Source organism: Saimiri boliviensis, chromosome 11, assembly GCF_048565385.1.
Source record: "Saimiri boliviensis isolate mSaiBol1 chromosome 11, mSaiBol1.pri, whole genome shotgun sequence".
Taxonomy (NCBI): Eukaryota; Metazoa; Chordata; class Mammalia; order Primates; family Cebidae; genus Saimiri; species Saimiri boliviensis.
The window spans coordinates 30,399,878-30,417,748 of NC_133459.1; the positions used below are offsets into that span (position 1 = coordinate 30,399,878).

Sequence of the window (17,871 nt, forward strand, 5' to 3'; positions counted from 1 at the left end):
TCTTGTCTCCTCATCCGTTGGGAGAAGACAAGTCACTTTCAGCACCCTGGACAGCATCCAGGGCTGGCTTCCCATTTGGGGTTGAGGAAGGAATAACTGTGGGAGGAGTAGATTAACACCTACAAAATGCTTCCAGTGAATCATCTCAAGTCATGCTCCGGATATCCAGTGAGGGAGACCAGGTAGGGATTGTCATTTATCCCAGTTTTGCAGATGAGGAAATCAATGCTCAGGGAGATTTGTGTATTCCATCCTTCACCCACTAAAGATTCACTGATGCCTGCTTCATGTGGGCCTCTGAGTGCACAAACCAGAGCAAGGCCAACACAGATGACAGCAGTTCTGTGTGATCAGTGCAGTAGCGACAGTGCATGGCAAGGGCTGTGGGGGCCCCCATGCAGGAGTTAGGGGGCCAGGGAGTTAGGGACAGCATCAGACGGGGGCTACTTGGGCTGGGTGTGGAAGGCTAAAAGAGAGTTTTCCCTCTGTGAGGAGGAGGGAGCTTCAGGCAGAAGGAATGGTGCATGCACAGGCACAGAGATCAGAGAGATGGGCAGAGGAGGGATGCAAGGGCCACATCACCAAGGCCCTTGAATTCTAGGCTAATTCCGGGATCTACAGAAGGCATCTGAGCAGTAGCCTGGCCAGATCCAGATCTGCATTTTGGAAAGATCACCTGGGCCATGTGGATGAAGGGCTGAAGATTGGAGGCAGAGAAAATGAGGGCAATGATGTGAGAAATTTGAGTCCAGGAAAGAAATGACAGGTTGTTAGATATTAGCTCAAATGGAAGGGCTATGGGCCAACTCATCTCACAGATAGGGAAACCCAAGTCAGACAGGGTCCAGTGGCCTGTCCAAGGTCACAAGCAGGCCAATGCCTGGGGCTAGGGAGAGACAAAGCCCCTACCCCATGAAAGCTAAGTGGCTGGTTCCAAAGCCAGCAGGGGCCTCTGCTGACAGCTGTGGTTTGTGTTTGAGCCGACATCAACAAGGTAAATACTAAACTTCCTCTTCAACCAGATGCAAACCAAGAATGGACAGGAAGACAGGGATGTGCACATTGAATCTCCGTCCCAGAGGGCCCCAGAGGTGGGGACCAGCAAAGCACAGAGGTGTGAGCACAGGGAAAGGCACTAAGAGGGCCTCTAGGGTGGTGGTCAGAGGAAGGCATGGCCCAGGATGTGGAGCAGGGTCTGGTGGTACACAGTCAGGGGGCTTTGTTACACAGGGATGGGGGCTTTGTTTATGCAACCCCCCTTCTAGGAACAGGCCCCTCTTTTTTGAAGACCTGCTCCCTTTCCCCCTCCCCCATGGCTCCTGATGTGACTGCCAATCACAGTGCCCCAGCCTCCTGCCTGGGGCCAACCAGAGCCTTTCCTTCCTTGGGGGTTTTCTAATCGGAATTCAAGAGAGAAAGTTTCTTTCCCTCTAGGGGCAACGCTGAGTGATGGGAGCTGAGAGGAGGAAGCCTGGCAGGCCCAGGGGGAAGAGGCCTTAAAGAATGAAGCCAATACACATTCGAGAGCACACCAGGAGAGGATGAAACATGTCAGGTGGCATTACTGATCCCGGGTCCCATCACCAAGGCCAGCCACACTTGCCCACTGCTGTCCTTGGCGCAGCACACTCTCCTGAGTGAACAAAGGTCCCAGGTGTCTAAGCTGGCTGATATCGGATTCTGCCACTCCCAGCCACAAGTCCCAGTCACAAGCTGTGGGAGCTTGGGAAAGTCATGTCCTTTCAGAGCCTTGATTTACTCATCTGTTAAATGGGGTAGTCACAATGCCTACCTTGAATCAAATGAGGTAGTGCTTGAGGGAGCTCTGTATACGCTTAGGTGCTGGGGCCACCCGAAGGGAGGGGATGGAAGAGTGAGTCGCAGGAGCTCTGAGGGTCTAGGAGCACGGCCCTGAGTGGACTCTGCCGGCACGGCTCCTCTGACCAGGTCTCCCAGCAGGCAGAATTGAAATGAGACTGAGAGCAAGCCTGTGTCATCAAGGCCTGCGACACTCTGACGGGGGCCTCCACCCCTCCTCCAGTTCCTCCAGGCAAGCCATTAGCTGTGATACCCCCTACTCCAGCAGCCAGTCACTTCTTCTGTCACCCTCATCCAGGCTGCTGCAGCACCTAACCCTCCCTCAGCTGTCCAGGGACCTGTGTCTGTGTTTCCAAGCCCCTAGGAAGGGGCCCAGAGGCGCCCATGTTGCTAAATGAGCAGGTGAGCAAGGATCTGTGACCTTGCTAACTGTGCCCCCACTCCAGCTGCTGCCTGACTCCAGAAGACGTTTCCACGTGTCATCCTGTGCCCCCTCTTTCTGGGTACCTGAGAACTGAGCAAGGATCTCCTTCCTCACTCAGGCATGTAACAAATGCAACTGAGCACGAGCCTCCAGCCCCTGGCACCAAGCCAGCCTGGCTCCTGCACCCCATGCTACCCCAGCCCCGGCCCAGCCCAACACCTGCATCTCCACCACAACGCAGCACCTTCGGCTCCCCTGCAGCCATGGTCAAGTCCCAAGAAGCTGAGCTGAAGCCCCACTTCCAGCAAGCAGGGGTTTGAAGTCCCAGCTCTGCCTCTGACTGTGGCCTTGAGCAGGGCACTTCCCACCTCTGGCCTCATTTTCCTATCCACAAAATGGGCAACCTAAAAACTTCCAACAGGGTTGCTGAGAGGGGCCAGGGGACATGTGTGTGAGGCTTCTAGCTCACAGCACTAAATGAGCCCAGCTGCCACGTGGTAACAGCAAATCCTTCAAGAGCTCATCCTGTCCCAGGTATCTGCTGAACACTTTACACAGAGGAATGTTTCATCCCCATAACAACCTGTGAGATGGGCACTGTTGCCATCCCCATTTCACAGATGTGAAACCGAGGTCACTAAGCCCTATCTTGGCTCTAGCCCAGGCAGTCTGGCCCCTGTGCCCCAGTGAATGGCAGCCACAGCCATCACAGCCACTAGGCAAGTCCAGCCATAACAGGCCCCCCCCCCCACATTTCTAATCTGCTACCCTAGCCCAGATGGGGAAAGGATGGGTCACCCAGAGGGTCAGGGACAAAGTTGGGCTCAGAGCCCAGGCTGCCGCCTCCCAGGCAGGGCTGGCCTGACCTCATCGTATAATCTGATGAGGAACCCAGGAGACAGGAACAAAGTAGGGGTCCCAGAGCTGGGCCTTCATCTGGGGGAAGCAAACAGCTCAGCAGCAAAATCCACAGAGTGAAGTTTATTCCCAACAAAGTTCCCCCTCCCCCCTCCCCAGCCCGGGACAGGAACGGACAGGCTGGGCTGAAGATGGGGTTCCAGTGGCTGAGGGGCCTCTGAGAAACAATGAAGGGCCCTGGGCCCCCAGGCCAAGCCGTGTCCGGCTCCCCCAGCCTGGCTGAGTCCACGGCGCCTCCCTGCCCAGCCCTCGGGAGAGGGGAGAGGGCGCTGGCTCCTGGGTAGTTCCAAAGTGGAGTGTGAAAATAGAGAGATATATATATTTATATGCAGTGGGCAGTCCAGCGTGGCACTCACACCTCTGTCTGGAAGTCGCCATCTGGTGGTTCTGTGGGCTCCCAGGCTGCCGCCCGGTGCAGAGTCAGCCGTTCTCGGGGCTTGGGGGGCAGCGAGCCCAGTGTCATAGATTTGAAGGTGCTCCAGCTCTGATGGCGCCGATGTTGGGACAAGCTGGGGCGTTCCCCGGGGCTGGGCTTATCCTGTGGAGGGAGCGGGAGGGGCCGGTGGAGATGGGCCACTATCCTCCCCCATGGTACAGAAGCACAAACTGAGGAGGCCCAGAAAGGGCCAGTAATGCCCAAAGTTACAGAGTAATCGGGTGTCAAAGCAGAGCTCAAATACAGACCTGCCTGGTTCCAGGGTGGGGCTCCTGGCCCGTTCCCAGTGGCCCCCGGGACATGTCTCCTGCTGACCACTCTCCCTCCCAATCCTAGAGGACCTCCACCCCTGCTCACCATCTATGGCACCTTCCCCACCCCCTGGGTGCCCCAGACTGTTGCCCATGCCATGGGAGGCCCTTGGTGAGACAAGCTGAGGTTGCCTGGGAGGGACAGGAGGGCAGGGAGGGCACAGGTCTCTCAGGCCCACCTCACCCCACCCAGCCCGGGGGGACTCACGGTGCACACGCTCCGCTCGGCCGCCCCACCCGAGGACACACTCCACCGCTTCTCCCTCTGCAATGGGGGCCACGGGTCAGGCTTCAACCCCAGGGGCCGCTGCACCAGGTCAGGCCCTGAGCTTCAGGGTGGGGGCAGCCACGGGAGGAGCCCTCACCTTGGCCGTGGACTGGCTGCGGTAGCGGTCGAAAGTGTGGAACTTCTGGTTGAGCTCGTGGTAGAGTTCCGAATGCCGTTTCCGGGTGTGCATCACCTTCTAGGGGCCGCAGGGCGTCAGAGGGTTGCTCCCCAGGGCAGCACCATGATCCCCCTGCCCAGGGCACTCAGCACCCTGGGCCCCCCACATCCCTCCCTGCTGCCAGCCCCTCTGGGACAAGACCTGGTTCTCTCTTCATGTCGGAGCTATGGGCTTGGGCAGGGAGGGAATCATGGGAAGATCCCACGGAACCCACAGGCTTGGGATCCTGGGGTCAGGCTCTGCAACAGAGCTTGGACTAATTTTAGGAGTGGGCCCTCCAGGGACAGTCACCACAGACAGATGCCCCACCCTGAGCACACACATGGCCCTTACCTCAAAGTCCAGGTCTGAATACCGTAGTTTCTTTCGCTGTGAAGGAGCACCAAGGAGGCAGTGGAGGAGAAAAAAAAAGCTTTGTACCACACGCGGGGGCTTTAGAGACAGGAGGCCTGGCTCCCCGGGGGCCTGCCCACTGTACCTTCCCCCCAACCCAGGCCCAGAAATTGGGGATCCGCATGGGGCAGTTTTGCAGGCCTCACAGCACACACACAGACACACACACAGTGCAGACTTCCAACATGGCAGGGCCAGATGCCCACATGGAATCAGAGCCTAGGCTCATTTTCTGTGCCCTAGAGCCCACCCCTGCATCCATCCCCATCTTGCCCCATTCTCTCTGCCAGCCATAGCCACCCCTTCCCTTGGAGCCTTCCACTTACAAACATAGGCTTTCAGAACCTTCCATGGACCCCACATTGCCCCTTTTCCTGCCCACAACCCAGCCCTGCCTCCCTGGCCTCTCTGCCCCCTCATGCCTCTCCCAGCCCTCCTCGCCCCAGACCACTTCCAAGGCCCCAGTAAGCTGTTCTGCAGCCAGTGCTGCTCAAGAGAGAGACCTGAGAGTCTTAAAATGTCGGCACAGGGAGACCCATGAAACCAAGGCCGACCTTCCCAGGCTACAGATGGGGAAACTGAGACACAGGGAGGTGAAGGGAATTGCTCCCAGGCCTTCGAAGGTGATACTTAGGCCCATCATTTGGACCTCCCAGGCCTGTGGACATGCGCACCGCCGCAGGCCCATGGCACCCTTTCTCCCGGTTTTGCTCCCCTCCACCTGCCTGCTTTCTCCTCACCACCCACCCTGGCTTCTCTAACACTAGGCACTCACACTCTGCCCTGGCACCTTCTCCTGCCTGTACCACACACACTTGTCTCCTCCCCATTCCAACCGCATCTCTCCTTCTGGGGGCAACAGGGTACCTCTCCCTGTCTGATGCCGCACGGGCACTGCACAGGCAGCTCACGCCAATGGAAGACACTTGTAATTCCCCGCCCAAACCCGCTCCTCCACCCACCACAGATGCCCATGCCGGAATTCTGGATGTCATCCTTGACCCCTCAGAGCGCTGCTGCATGTGCTGCTGCCTCCCACACAAGGAGCCCGATGTCCACCCTCCTCAGTGGCCGGCAGGCAGGTATCCACGGAACAAAACCCGCCATGACGCCAAGCGTGCCCTTCTCGACGCTGGTGTCGCGTTTTGTCTTTGTTACACCTTCCTGTTTTTGTTTTTGCCATCTGTGGCAGGAGGAGGCACCAAATGTTCCAGAAGCATTTTGGGAGAAAAACTTAACTTTCGAGCCCCTAGGTACTAACTTAATTTTGGTCGTGTGGAGGATCAGGAGTGGGTTTCTGAGACCCAGTAGGAACAGCCAGTTGTGGCTAGGCCACGACTTCTGCCCCTTTCCTTAACCACACCCCTTTTATGCCTCCAAGAGAGCTGTAGAATGTTCTAGAGTTCCACAGCAGGCCACTACCGTCTGTCTGTTCCCAGTGATCCTCTGCAGAGAGCAGACCCGGGGAGGCCAGAGGGAAGGAGGAGCATTCACAGAACACACACAGGCAGGGGCACGGAGGGGTCTGCTTTTCTCAGGAAGAGAGGGGCGGTTATCCCAGGCCTGTGGGCAGCGCCTGCAGCAGATTTCAGGGGTGCTAACAGCAGCAATCCCTAATTATCTAGCACTGTCTACCTGTTGCACATGAAAATAAATGCTTTATATCACTCAGTCCTCAAAACAACTCTACCAAGAGACTGCTATGTTATCCCCACTTCACACACGAGAAGACCGAAGCCCACTCATCCCACTGCCGATCACAGAGTCCAGACTGGAACTCAGACCTGTATGACGCGGAGGCCCCGGCTCAGCCCCTAGTATATGGCTTCCCCAACAGAGCACAGTATGTTGCCTGAGCCACAATCTCCTGAAATGAGGACTCATCCTAACCCAGTCACCCCAAAGTTGGCCTAAAGCAGGTGCGAACGAGTGGAGAAGGGTGCTTCCAGTGCGTGAAGCCCCAGCCTGTGAGGGATCCACAGACACCACGGAGCTGCCACACGCAGAAATGGAAGGAGAAATGCGCAGTGTACACGCACCCAGTGACTCATACAGAGGCCGCTCTGGGGAGGTTGAGGCTGTCCCCTCCTGGCTGCAGCCTGTGATTGACACACAGTCTCAGACACACAGCAGGCAGACCTCCCCCTCCCCCGTTCGCTCCAGACCCTCACCTCCAGGGAGCCCATCTTCATGGTAGAGCCGGGCACGGTGCGGGGCATGGTCCGGCTGCGCTCCCCTGGCTCGGGCACTTGGCGGGCGCTAGGTGTCGTTGGTGGCGGTTGGAAAGTCATTCCATAGGGGTTCTGGAGAGACCCATAGGCAGGGCCCAGCCCCAGGCCTGAGTGGTCCACGGACAGGAAGCTGGGGTAGCCTTCAGTGTGGGCCACTGTCTTGGCAGCCCGCCGGGGGGTCCCCTCGGGCCGGGCCCTGGGGGCATCCTCACCACCTCCACCCCCACCGCCAGGCTGCAGGCTCAAAGTCCGCCGGGGCAGCACCATGTAGTCCCCCTCAGAGCCCGGCTCGGTGGGCCGCAGCCATGTGAGGTCCAGCTGCCGCAGGCCACCCTCCCCACACATGTACACAGGGTTGGCCTCCTGAGGGGGCGGCGGCTCCCCCAGCCCTGGTGAGGCTGCCATGGGCACCAGGATATTCCCAGGCAATGGTGAGAAGCTGAGGCTGCCCTCAGGGCCCACGAGGCAGGACTTGGGCTCCTCATCCTCGTCCAGGGACAGGCGGGATAGTGTGCCCGTGATGGTGGACGGGTTGCAAGTGTTGACCTCCTTGAACAGAACTGGGGGCAGGAGTGGGAGGGAGGGGGTGAGTCCCGAGAAGGAGGAACCTGCACGTGCCCTTGCCCAGGCTGGGGAGGTACCAAGCCTCTGCACTTGGACAGGAAAGGAAACTGGGTCCTGCAGAGATGGCTGGGTGGCTGCTAATCACTCACATACAAGAGGGGTTAAGAAGATAACTGCTCCAAAGTCCCCACAGTGAGACAGGGCAAGAAACAAAGGCAAGGCCCAGCTCCCCGAGTCCTGGTGCAGGTCCTGACCTTGACCCCACAGCCCAGGACTGTCAAAGGGCTTTGTCTTCCCACCTCCCTGGGCAGCAACTCCCCAAGAGACAGAACTGGAAAGAGATTCTGGCAAGAATCTGGAAATGATATAATAACACAACATTCTGTGCCAGGGGTCCTGCTAAGGACGCGAAGTCCCCTGATTCATGCATGCCCCTGAGCCTCCCACCTGCCCTTGGGAGGACAGTATTCTCTCATTTACAGGTGTGTTAACGGAGGCTTAGAGGGGCAGGTTGTTCGCCCAGGGCCATACAGTAAGGGACATTCGCAGCCTTGCATCCAGCTCAGGGCTGTCTAACTTCGAAGCTGGACTCCAGCAGCCAGAACTCCATCAGGGGCTCCCATGTTGGGACTTGGGGCCTCCCCTTCTTCTCCAACCCCAGGGCCATTCTCAGCTCTGCCACGGCACACTCACCTGTTTGACAAGCCAGATCCACATCCTTTTCAAAGTCTGACTATAGGCGGAGAGGGAGGGGCAGGTGGGCAGAGGGAGGATTAATGTATCAGGGCGGGAGAGGGCTCAGGCCCTCCCCAGCCAGCTTTGCCGAGTCTGCCTGCCTGAGGGCTGCCCGCTGCCCATAGCCCATGGCCCGTCGGAGCCCAGGCAAGGTCTACCCCAGCCCTACCTGATGGCTGGGAAAACTGAACTGGCGAAGGACTTGCCCAATGCCACCCAGGTGTTAGTGGCTAAGACCGAATCAAACCCGATCTCTGTCCCAGTGCTACCATGGATGGGGAAGGTGAATGGTCTAGGGCAGGAGGACTCAGGTGGGGGGTGCCCAGAATCCACCCAGGCCCTGGCCAGGCCCCCTAACTCACCAGGATCTGCAGCTGCCCATTCTTACACGAGTCAGGGGAGTCTTCGCTCTCATCAGCCCGGCATACGCCCATCTGGCACTTCACCACATCCTGGACCTGGGGACAGAAGGCGCCTGCTGGGCCTGAGGCCACTGCAGGGCCCCCGGCCACAGCTGGCTGTGCTTCCCCACCCAGACGCCCAGGTAAGCGTGGAAAGAAGGCAGCACATCCAGCCTTGGGGAAGGTGATGACGCCTGGGCGGGGTGCAAGGGGAGAAGGAGACCCAGAAGGCCAAGGATAAGGCTAGGGAACAGTGGTGGGTACTCCGGGCCATCAGCTTCCACACCAAGGGCTGCCCAGCTGGGGCCTGAAGCACCCCGGTCAGGGCCTCAATCCTCCTGGTCTGCACAGTGGCGAGAAGCCAGAGGCCTGGCACAGTGTGGTGGGCACACAGGGGTGGGAGAGGCCCAGCCCCACCTCTCGGCGCAGGAAGCAGTGCACAGCAGTGATGACAAAGCCCTGCGCGGAGTTGAAGACAGCAAAGAGGGCCTGGAAGAGGACGGAACGGCGGTCTGTCATAGCCAGGACGGCAGACATCCAGGTGAGCGCCAGCAGGGGCAGCACCACGCAGGAGCTCCAGAGTGAGGCCCTGAGGGGACAGGGGCAGAGCCCATCAGAGTGACACTCCAGAGGACAGGATGGCTTGAACCTAGGCCTCCACTCAGCTGGAGCCCTTCAACTGCCCAAGACTGGGAGGGCCCCAAACCCCAGGGCCTCAGTAACGTCCCCAAGCAGAGAGGGGCTGAGGAGCTAGAGCCAGAGAAACGGACAGAGGCAGAAAGCAGAGAACCACAGGGTCAGAGCAGGGACCAGGAAGGTGGAGATGGACACGCAGACGCAGTGGGACCGAGCCACAGACAGTAGAAAGGGAGAGAGAAGAGAAGGGAGACAGAGGCAGTTGCTATTTCAGCTCCAACTTGCACAGAATCACCTGAAGGGGTTTGAAAAATGCACAGGCCTGGACGGCATCCCCAGAGCCTAACTGGGGAGGCTGGGGAGAGGCAGACGAAGAGGGAAAAGAGACAATAGCCACAGTGAGAGAGTGCATGCGACACCTAGTCAGAAAGAGTCAACAGGCAGAGCACACGGGGGTTGGTGGGGGGATGCCTGAGCACAAATCCTCAGGGAGAAGATGGGGGGCCAGGACCAGTGAAGCAGAACTCCCCGCAACACACAGAGAAGGTGCCAGGCTCCCAGGGACTGCTCAGAGCCCTGGTCAGAAGGATCAGAGCTGGGGCTGGACCAGACCTACACCTCCCCGGCCTCCCTGCCAGGCGAGTGCAGAACAATGGGCCTGGCATTCAAACCATTCCCACCCCTCCCCCACCTGCTATAGCACATGAGGGACAGCAGGGCCACCATACCCTCCCGGGCCAGGTGCCACACTCAGCCCACTCTCCTTCACAAACACCCCCTGGCGGGAGAGTCAGGCACAGCTCTGGGCAAGGCAGAGGGTGGCACCATTCCACAGAGACAGCTGGGGGAGGCCAAGGCAGAGAGACGGGCAGGGGGCCAAGCCCTGCCCTAGGAAGAGCAGTTCAGGGCTGTTCAGCCTGGCAGGGGGCAGGCACAGTGGGCTCTGAAGCCCCTGGAGGTGGAGCCAAGACCAAGAGCGGGTCTAATCACAGTAATAAGAGCTATGCTGATTAACCACCAATTCTCCACCAGGCCCTACACTGAACACTTTACATATATTACTTCAAATAGTGATCAAAACAACTCCAATTAACAGGCACGGGGATTATTATCCCAATTTACAGATGAGGAAACTGGAGTGTGCCCAGCTGGGCAGGGAGAGGCACAGTTGGATACAAACACAGCTTGACCGACTCCAAAGCTCAAGCATTGAAACAGCTAGTGCAGACGGGGTGAGGGAGGCAGACGGCATGCCCAAGACAGAGGGAGCTTCACAGTGACCGTGCCAGCTGCCTCCAGACGCCCTGAGCTCCCTGACCCTGGAGGTGTGCAAGGTAAAGCTGGACCTCACTGGTCAGGGAGGCTGGGATGGATTTCTGGCCCTGGGTGGGAGATTGAGCCCAAGGTCTTGTGGATTCCTTTTGCCCTCACATAGCTGGGATTTTAAGATTCTCAGATGCTTGGGCGGGGGTCTCAGTGAAATCGTTCTCTACCTCCATGATTCTCTGTCTCCAATGGGGTGTGAGATTCAATGCCTCTGAAATGCTAAGTCTCCGATTCTATGACAGATGATAAGACTCGATGATTCACTCATTCTAACATTCTTAGCTTCTGATTGTCTTATTCTAAGATTCTATCATTCTAATTCTAAGGTTCTATAGCTCAAAAATTCTAAGGGCTTAAGATTGTCTGAGCCTCTGAAGGTTGGGGGTGTGGGGCTATGCAGGATAGAACATTAATTTGGAAGTGGGGGCAGGGGCGGGATCCAAGGGTGGGCGAAGGAATTGGGCACCTGTGGGAGGCACAGACATCCACTCCTCATCGCCTTGGCCACCTCTTGCTGAGCCCTTGAGAGTGTGTGGCGGCTGGCAGGAATGGGCAAGCTTTCCAGGGCACTGGGCTGGTATCCCTCCTCCTCCCCCCACCATGGGCACTGCCCCCCCAATTCCTTTGCCCCACCCATCCCCACCGCCCCCCAGGGGGCACGACTAACATGGCGTTCCTGGCCGAGGCTGAGCTGAGCAGGGGGCTGGGGACCGCTCCACACGCTGAGCAGGGGAGGAGCAGGCTGGCCCAGGGGCACCGCTCCGACCTCGGGGGCGGCACAGACATGGGAGAAGGGGGGAAACACACGGGAAGCCGGGAGATGGGGCAGAGTGAGCCCCGAGTTGGGTGGGAGGGGAGGGCAGACGAGAGAGAGAGAGCTGGGTTAGGGTGGGTGAGGGGCTGCGGCTGAGCACTCTGGGTGCCCACCTTGCCTGCAACCTTGATGCACCAAGGTTGGGGAGCCCCGGTTGCATCATCGAGCCCTGAGTCTCCGAGAGCACCCACGTCCCTCCCTCCCTGCACCATTTCCAGAAAGGTGAAGTCTCAGAGGCCCTCCCCTTACCCGGCCCTCTGCTTCTTGGATTTGTCGGAGATGCCATCACGTGCCATGAGCTTGTTGAAAACGATGATTCCGATGAGCATGTTCACCTGGGGGCCCAGTGGAGTGGAGTAGGGGAGACAGGATCACCAGGTGCCCTCCTGGCAGGGAAATCCCCACGTGGGAGCTGGAGTGCAAGGAGGAGGTAGAGGGAGAAACAGGATGACCCTCTGGGGCCATGCCCCTTCCAGGATGCTGAACTGGGCACGTACCAGGACAATGACGGCTGCAGGGCCCACAAAGGCGTAGAGCAGGCCGCCCTCCAGGGAGAGCCAGCAGCTGGGGTGGGGGAGAAGAGGGGTGTCAGACACCCAGTAGGCTCCCTCCCTACCCTCAAACACCACCCCTCAGTCCTCCCAGGCTCCCAAGCCCACATCACCAGTGCCGTCTGAGCCCCAGATGGTGAGAGTGAGCCACTGGCTCCGGTTGAGCCTTGGTTTCCCCTCCAACAGAGGTCCAGAACATCAGGCTCATCCCCCAGTGCTCTCATGGGGATGAAACAAGGCTGACTCCTGAGCTAAACAGTCCCTTAGGGATGACCCAGTCCCAGCACATCCCCTCAGTCAGGGAAACTGAGGCTCAGAAATGGGAGGAATTTGCCCAAAGACCCACAACAGGCGTGGGCCAGGATTTCAGCCAGCTGCCCAGTCCAGTTCCCTCACAGATCCACTAACCCCTACTGCCCACCATGGGAGGCCCACGTACTAGCTGGATGTACCGTATCCTTTGGTTCGGGTAAAGCCAACAGACACGGCCACCACCAGGGCAGGCAGACCTGGGGGAGTGGGGGCACCAGAGTGAGACAGCTGTGGGTCTTCAGGGCCCCCTCGTTCTCCCAGACTCCCAGCCCAGCTGACCCCTGTGCCCAGAGAGCTGGGCCAGGGCCAAAGCTGAACCTCTCTTGCTGCCCCTGCCCACCAAGGCCCAGCAGCAGAGTCCAGCACTGGCCCTGCTCACCCCAGCCCAGGCAGAGGAAGCGCTTGCGAACGAGGCGGGTGCGCATCCGCCCAATGACAGCCAGGTAGGACTGCCAGGCCTCGGTAAGCACCCAGCAAAAGGAGGAGAGAAAGAAGAAGTGCAGGAAGGCAGCCGTCATGGTGCACACGCCCTGCAGGGAGAGGGAATGGGAGGGAGTGGCCCTGAGCAGCCGCCAGGGCAGGAGGTGCCGGGCTTCCCACGCCCGCTGCTGGGCGCTGCCACGGCCGCCCACCTGAGCCCCGCCCCCCACAGAGCCCTGCCAGGCACCCCCGCCTTCCTGCACCCACACACAGCACGACATGGGCCTGGTGACACACACAGCACTCGGCATCCAGGGAGGCGGGTGGGCAGGCCGCCCACACACAGACGGGGCTGGCAGGGAGGGGGATAGACGTGAGCACCTGCCACGTCACAGCCGGGCAGGGCCCATGCCCGGCATGCACAGTGCTGGCGCTGTGCAGAGAAGGCCAAGGGGGCATGGGGAACAGTCTGCACCAGTCATCCACAGGCAGGTGGCAAAAGAGGCCTCGCGCAGGCTCCCACATGCTCACAGACACGAGGAGGCCCAATGCCACCTGCCCAACACACACCCGGTGCTCAGCTCACACACACATTTACTGATGTTCACAGAAGTTCCTCACTCAAGTACACACCTCCTCTCCAAGTCCTCACATATGGTCTCACACACTATTTCACACACATTCATCCCAACATGGGGCGCTCACACGCCACCTCGAGGGACGTACAAGCAAACACACACACTGCGTGCTCTCCGCCCCTTCCCCCACTCACACCCCTGGCAGCCCTGGCAGCCTGCACCTGCCTTGCTCAGCACCCGGGACTGGCCCACGAGGATCAGGATGTTGGATGCCAAGATGGACAGGCAGAAGTTCAGCAAGATGATGGAGCGTTCAGATTTTATGAACCTGCCGGGGTACAGCAAGCAGGGACAGAGGCGCTGGCTGCCCCACCCGACCTGGTGTGGCTGGCCACCTCCCGCCCCACCCCACCCCCACCAGAGGCAGGTGTCAGGCCTACCTCCAAAAGGCGGCATAGATGGCGAGCAGGGTGAGCAGCGCCATGCAGGACACTGCACAGCCGATCACAAGGGGGACCGAGGGGGAGCCCGCCAGCTCCAGGGTCTAGAGGAGACGGGCAGACGGTCAGATGGGTTGCTGGAAGAGGGTGGCTGCAGGGGCCCCTGTCCCCTCATCTAGCACAGACTGGCATACCCACAGAGAGAAGGGCAACGCCTTCCTGCCGTTGTACTCATGCTGCACAGAGCAGACCTGGGTACCCACGTGGACTCATATTTATACTCAGTCACCACACTCTTCCACACGCAACCAGACACGCACACACACATACATCCGGTCACTGCTGCACACCTCCAGGCAAGTATCCCTGCTGTGAGCACAATCCCAGGGGCACAGACATCCAAGTGCACTCCCACAAGCGCACCTGCGGATGCACATTCAGGATCACCCGGGCGCCTGCCAACACCATCACTGATGGCTGCTGGAAGCCCAGGGCCTCCTGTCTTGTCCAGCCCAGGCACCTCCATTCCACTCACCAAGTCCTTGGGTGGCTGGGCCAGCACAGCAAAAGTGGACAGGCGCTGGCACTGGCAGCGGGTGTGAGCTGCCTGGGTCTCCAGGGTCTGGCAATTCTCAGTGTCCCAGTCTCCTGAGCTGGCATCTCTTGGGTAGGGACGGAAGAGATGGAATGAGCTCCAGGCAAGCTACGTGGCCCCGCCCCCTGTCCTGGCCACTGCCCAAGGACAGGCTAAATCCACATAAGGCCATATGCACAAGGCCACAGCAAGGGCTCCCAGGAAAGGTTCTTGACCCCTTAGGCTAGGATGGCACCAAAAATCCCTCTTGCCTTTCAGGCAAGAGACTCTTTCCTGATAAGGGGCCCTAGGGCTGCTCCCTTCCTCAGCCAGAGGAGCCACCCAACTCACGCTCTGGAGTAGTCCCAGCTGGCACAATGGGGATCCGTGGTGCCCTGGGGAGCAGAAGACATGAGTACAGTTAGGGAGGAAAAGTCACCAGCGCCGACCACCGCCCATGCCGTGGGGGCCACAGCAGCTCCCACATAGGTCCAAGGTTCAGTCCACCGTCAGGGCCAGAGACAGGCCTCTAGCTGCCCAGGCTGGGGTGCGCCCAAGGTTCCTGCGTGGACCTCCACTCACATTGATGATGTAGGAGAGCTCCACTGTGATGAGGGGCTCAGCTGGAGGCTGGGTAGGGGGCCGCACAGTCACTGTCATCACCCGGGATGTGACAGCCAGTGGGGGCCTGGGGAACAGACGCTGAAGTCAGTTCCTGCCAGTGGGTGCCAAGCCCAGTCAGAAACCCTGAAGCCGCTTTGGATGGGGGGGGCCAGAGGCTTCCAGGGAGCCAAAGTCCAGAGGAAGGCCTAGCTCAGTGGGGTCCAGGACTTCAGGTGAGGTCTAGAGCTCTGTCCATCACCCTCTGGATGGCAGCCCAGCCTCCGGAAGCAGCATGGACGTATCTGAGAAGCACATGTGTCCAGAGCCAGGCAAGGGGTCCCTGAAGGTGCAGGAGGCTGCCACGGATCTCTCAGCAGCCAGCACCGGCTCAGTGCTCCCTGTTCTTACCTGGGCCTTCCTGGACCCTCAGCAGCCCCATCCACCCATCCCCAGGACTCACCTGGGGGGCGGCAGGATGAGGCCAAGGGTGCGGTAGAGCACAGCACCGATCACAAAGTAGGAGGACTCATCAGGGTCTGCTGGGAGGAGGCGCTGATGGGAGTGGCCCGGGCCAGGGGGCACCGTTCCTGGGCCCCTCCCCCTGCCAGGGCTGCCTGATGCCCCAGATGTGGCTGGCTTCCCTGGGGAGGAGAGGCTGAGCACCTCCTTGGGCAGGAAGAGGCGGTCCTCTGAGTGCCGCACCCAGTCCTTCATGCCCCGGCGGCCCCGCATGGGGAACGTGATGTCGCTGGACACAGCTGAGACAGGCTCTCGCTGAATGCTGATCACTGCAGTGGGAGAAGGGTGGGCAGAGACAGACAGAGGGGCAGAGACAAAGAGTGGCAGGGTAGACCAGGGGAAGAGACAGATGTAGGGGAGACACATACCAGGAAAGGTAGATGTGGACACGGAATTTGGTCCAAACACAGAGACAGCAAGATGTACACAGAGAAACAGACAACACAGATGAAGGAGAGGATGGAATGTGGAGAGAAAGATACAAATATAGGGTTAGATAGAGGAAAGACAGGTCCTCCTGAGTTCTGCCACATTCAGGACCCCCTCCCCTGCCTGCCTCCTTGTACCCAGGTTGTCCGTGACAATCAGAGAGCTCTGGAAGGCCTTGAGAGCATCGCCCACCAGGTGAATGAAGTCCTCCACGACACGGAGCAGGTGCACAGAGCCAGGAGACACCTGGGGACAGAGAGTGTGTAAGGGTGCAAGGCGGGGTAGGTCCCAAGAGGAGAAGCTGGCATCTGTGCCCCGCACCTGCTGAGCATCGTCCCACTTCTCCTTATTTTCCGCGTCCACCATGAAGCTCACCACCTGGAAGAAGCGCTGGGGAGAGAGCAATGAATGAGCGGCAGGGGGTCCGAACCCCAGGGAACAGGCGGCTCCCCCACTACAGCCACACTTGCCGCCCCTGCAGCAGACTCTGCCTAGGGGCCTGGCCTCCCCCCTCAGTTTGGGCCTTCTCCACCCTCCACCCTCCACCCTCCTTCCTCCCAGGTGGTACCTGCACATCATCAGCCGAGGGCACATAGGTGGCCCTCTTAAAGGTGTCAGTGACATTCCTCAGAATGTCCACAGAGAAGAGCAGGTCCCCACTATAGTAGGTGCGCCGGGCCAGTAGCTCCTGCAGGCTTCGCACCACCTGCGACATGCCCTCACCCGCCAGCATGCGCTGCCCCTTGGCCAGGTGCTCCCTAAGCTGTAGGTGACGAGGGGACCGCAGTCACTGAAGTGTCAGGAGCTGGAACCAGACCCGGGCCCATCCCACTCCAGTCCACCCACTGCTTGCATCCACGGGAGAGAAAGGGGGAAAGGGTCAGAGAGGCTCAAAGGGGCGCACAGGGGACACAGAGTCCAAGAAAGAGACTCATAAAGAGAGAGAATCCCAAAGGTACTTTTAAAAAGACAGAAATAGAAACACCTAGAGAAAAAAGGTGCTCAGATGTACATATAAAAGACAGAAGCACAGTATGGGAACAGGGTACCTCCCCAGCCCGAAGGGGTCATGTACATTCTGGAGTGTAATGAGCTTGTGTGTGGGTGCACAGACACACATGCACACACACGCAACACGCACATGCACACAGTCTCTCTCTCTTTCTCTCTCTCAACACAAGTTCTAAATGCATTCACACAATTAAAACCCAGTTACAGTCAAACATGTACACACATTTGCTGACACTACTCTTACCCCACGACTGGCCCTGGGCTGGGCGCTGGGGACACAAAAATAAATTCAACTTTTCCCCTGCCTTCCAGGAGGCCCCAGTCTAGCAGCACACACAGACACTTGGATGAGCACCTAATGACTGAGGAGCTCATTCTGCAGGAGCACAGAGGTAGGTATCAGGAATAAAAGAAGACACTTGGGAGTCAGACCTTGAGGTATGAGTAGGAGTTTGCCAGACAAGGAGAGGCATAGCCAGGCAGAAGTGGGCACAGCATATGCCAAGGCACGTGGGAATGAGTGAGAATCACGCTCCCTCCACCCCCTAGCAGAGTTTGAGACAGATCCTGCGGTGCCCCAGCCCAGCGGGGCGTACTCACTGACAGATACAGGTAGCGGTACTCGTGGGAGATGCAGCGAGCAAAGCTGGGCAGCCCCCAGTACGCCACGCCTTGGGCACTGAGGAGACAGCGGCGGCTGGCAGACCCTGCAGGGCGATAGGACAGAGGGCTGGACATGTAGGCCGAGCTCTCACCCACACCCCTCCACACCTCAGAGAGGCTGAGGGTGCAGAAGGGGGCAGTGAAAATGGCAGGGGTGGGGGTGGTGGGGGAAAGCCACCTGTCCCTTACCTGAGGCATTCGGGGGACACTTGTTGTAGATGATCTCGCCAGCAGCCGCCTTCTTCCATGTCATCAGCATCACGTACTCATCCCTGCACATCTCATGGAAGGCTGTGGGTGCAGGGGTAAGGCTCAGCT

At 59.1% G+C, this 17,871-nt stretch overlaps 1 protein-coding gene across 15 annotated transcripts in view; it reads right to left on the reverse strand.

Annotated features, from left to right (window-relative positions):
• Positions 1-3,208: 3,208 nt before the first annotated feature.
• The window catches only part of ADGRB2 (adhesion G protein-coupled receptor B2), a 37,118-nt gene continuing 22,455 nt past the window's right edge, over positions 3,209-17,871 (reverse strand). For 8 of the 15 annotated variants that reach the window (XM_010348143.3, XM_039473924.2, XM_074380435.1 and 5 more), the window contains 24 exons: positions 17,743-17,844; positions 17,491-17,597; positions 16,448-16,642; positions 16,201-16,269; positions 16,017-16,125; positions 15,392-15,719; positions 14,911-15,016; positions 14,680-14,723; positions 14,290-14,416; positions 13,755-13,858; positions 13,540-13,642; positions 12,696-12,846; positions 12,444-12,513; positions 11,951-12,017; positions 11,703-11,788; positions 11,307-11,405; positions 9,095-9,266; positions 8,639-8,734; positions 8,235-8,274; positions 6,918-7,537; positions 4,687-4,722; positions 4,273-4,371; positions 4,116-4,172; positions 3,209-3,698 (listed from right to left, as the gene is read on the reverse strand). In XM_010348143.3, the coding sequence (XP_010346445.1) occupies positions 3,513-3,698; positions 4,116-4,172; positions 4,273-4,371; positions 4,687-4,722; positions 6,918-7,537; positions 8,235-8,274; positions 8,639-8,734; positions 9,095-9,266; positions 11,307-11,405; positions 11,703-11,788; positions 11,951-12,017; positions 12,444-12,513; positions 12,696-12,846; positions 13,540-13,642; positions 13,755-13,858; positions 14,290-14,416; positions 14,680-14,723; positions 14,911-15,016; positions 15,392-15,719; positions 16,017-16,125; positions 16,201-16,269; positions 16,448-16,642; positions 17,491-17,597; positions 17,743-17,844 (3,173 nt within the window). In that variant the 3' untranslated portion in view covers positions 3,209-3,512. The remainder of the gene's footprint in view (positions 3,699-4,115; positions 4,173-4,272; positions 4,372-4,686; positions 4,723-6,917; positions 7,538-8,234; positions 8,275-8,638; positions 8,735-9,094; positions 9,267-11,306; positions 11,406-11,702; positions 11,789-11,950; positions 12,018-12,443; positions 12,514-12,695; positions 12,847-13,539; positions 13,643-13,754; positions 13,859-14,289; positions 14,417-14,679; positions 14,724-14,910; positions 15,017-15,391; positions 15,720-16,016; positions 16,126-16,200; positions 16,270-16,447; positions 16,643-17,490; positions 17,598-17,742; positions 17,845-17,871) is intronic. The other 7 variants (XM_074380437.1, XM_074380442.1, XM_074380443.1 and 4 more) reach the window with 5 other exon arrangements.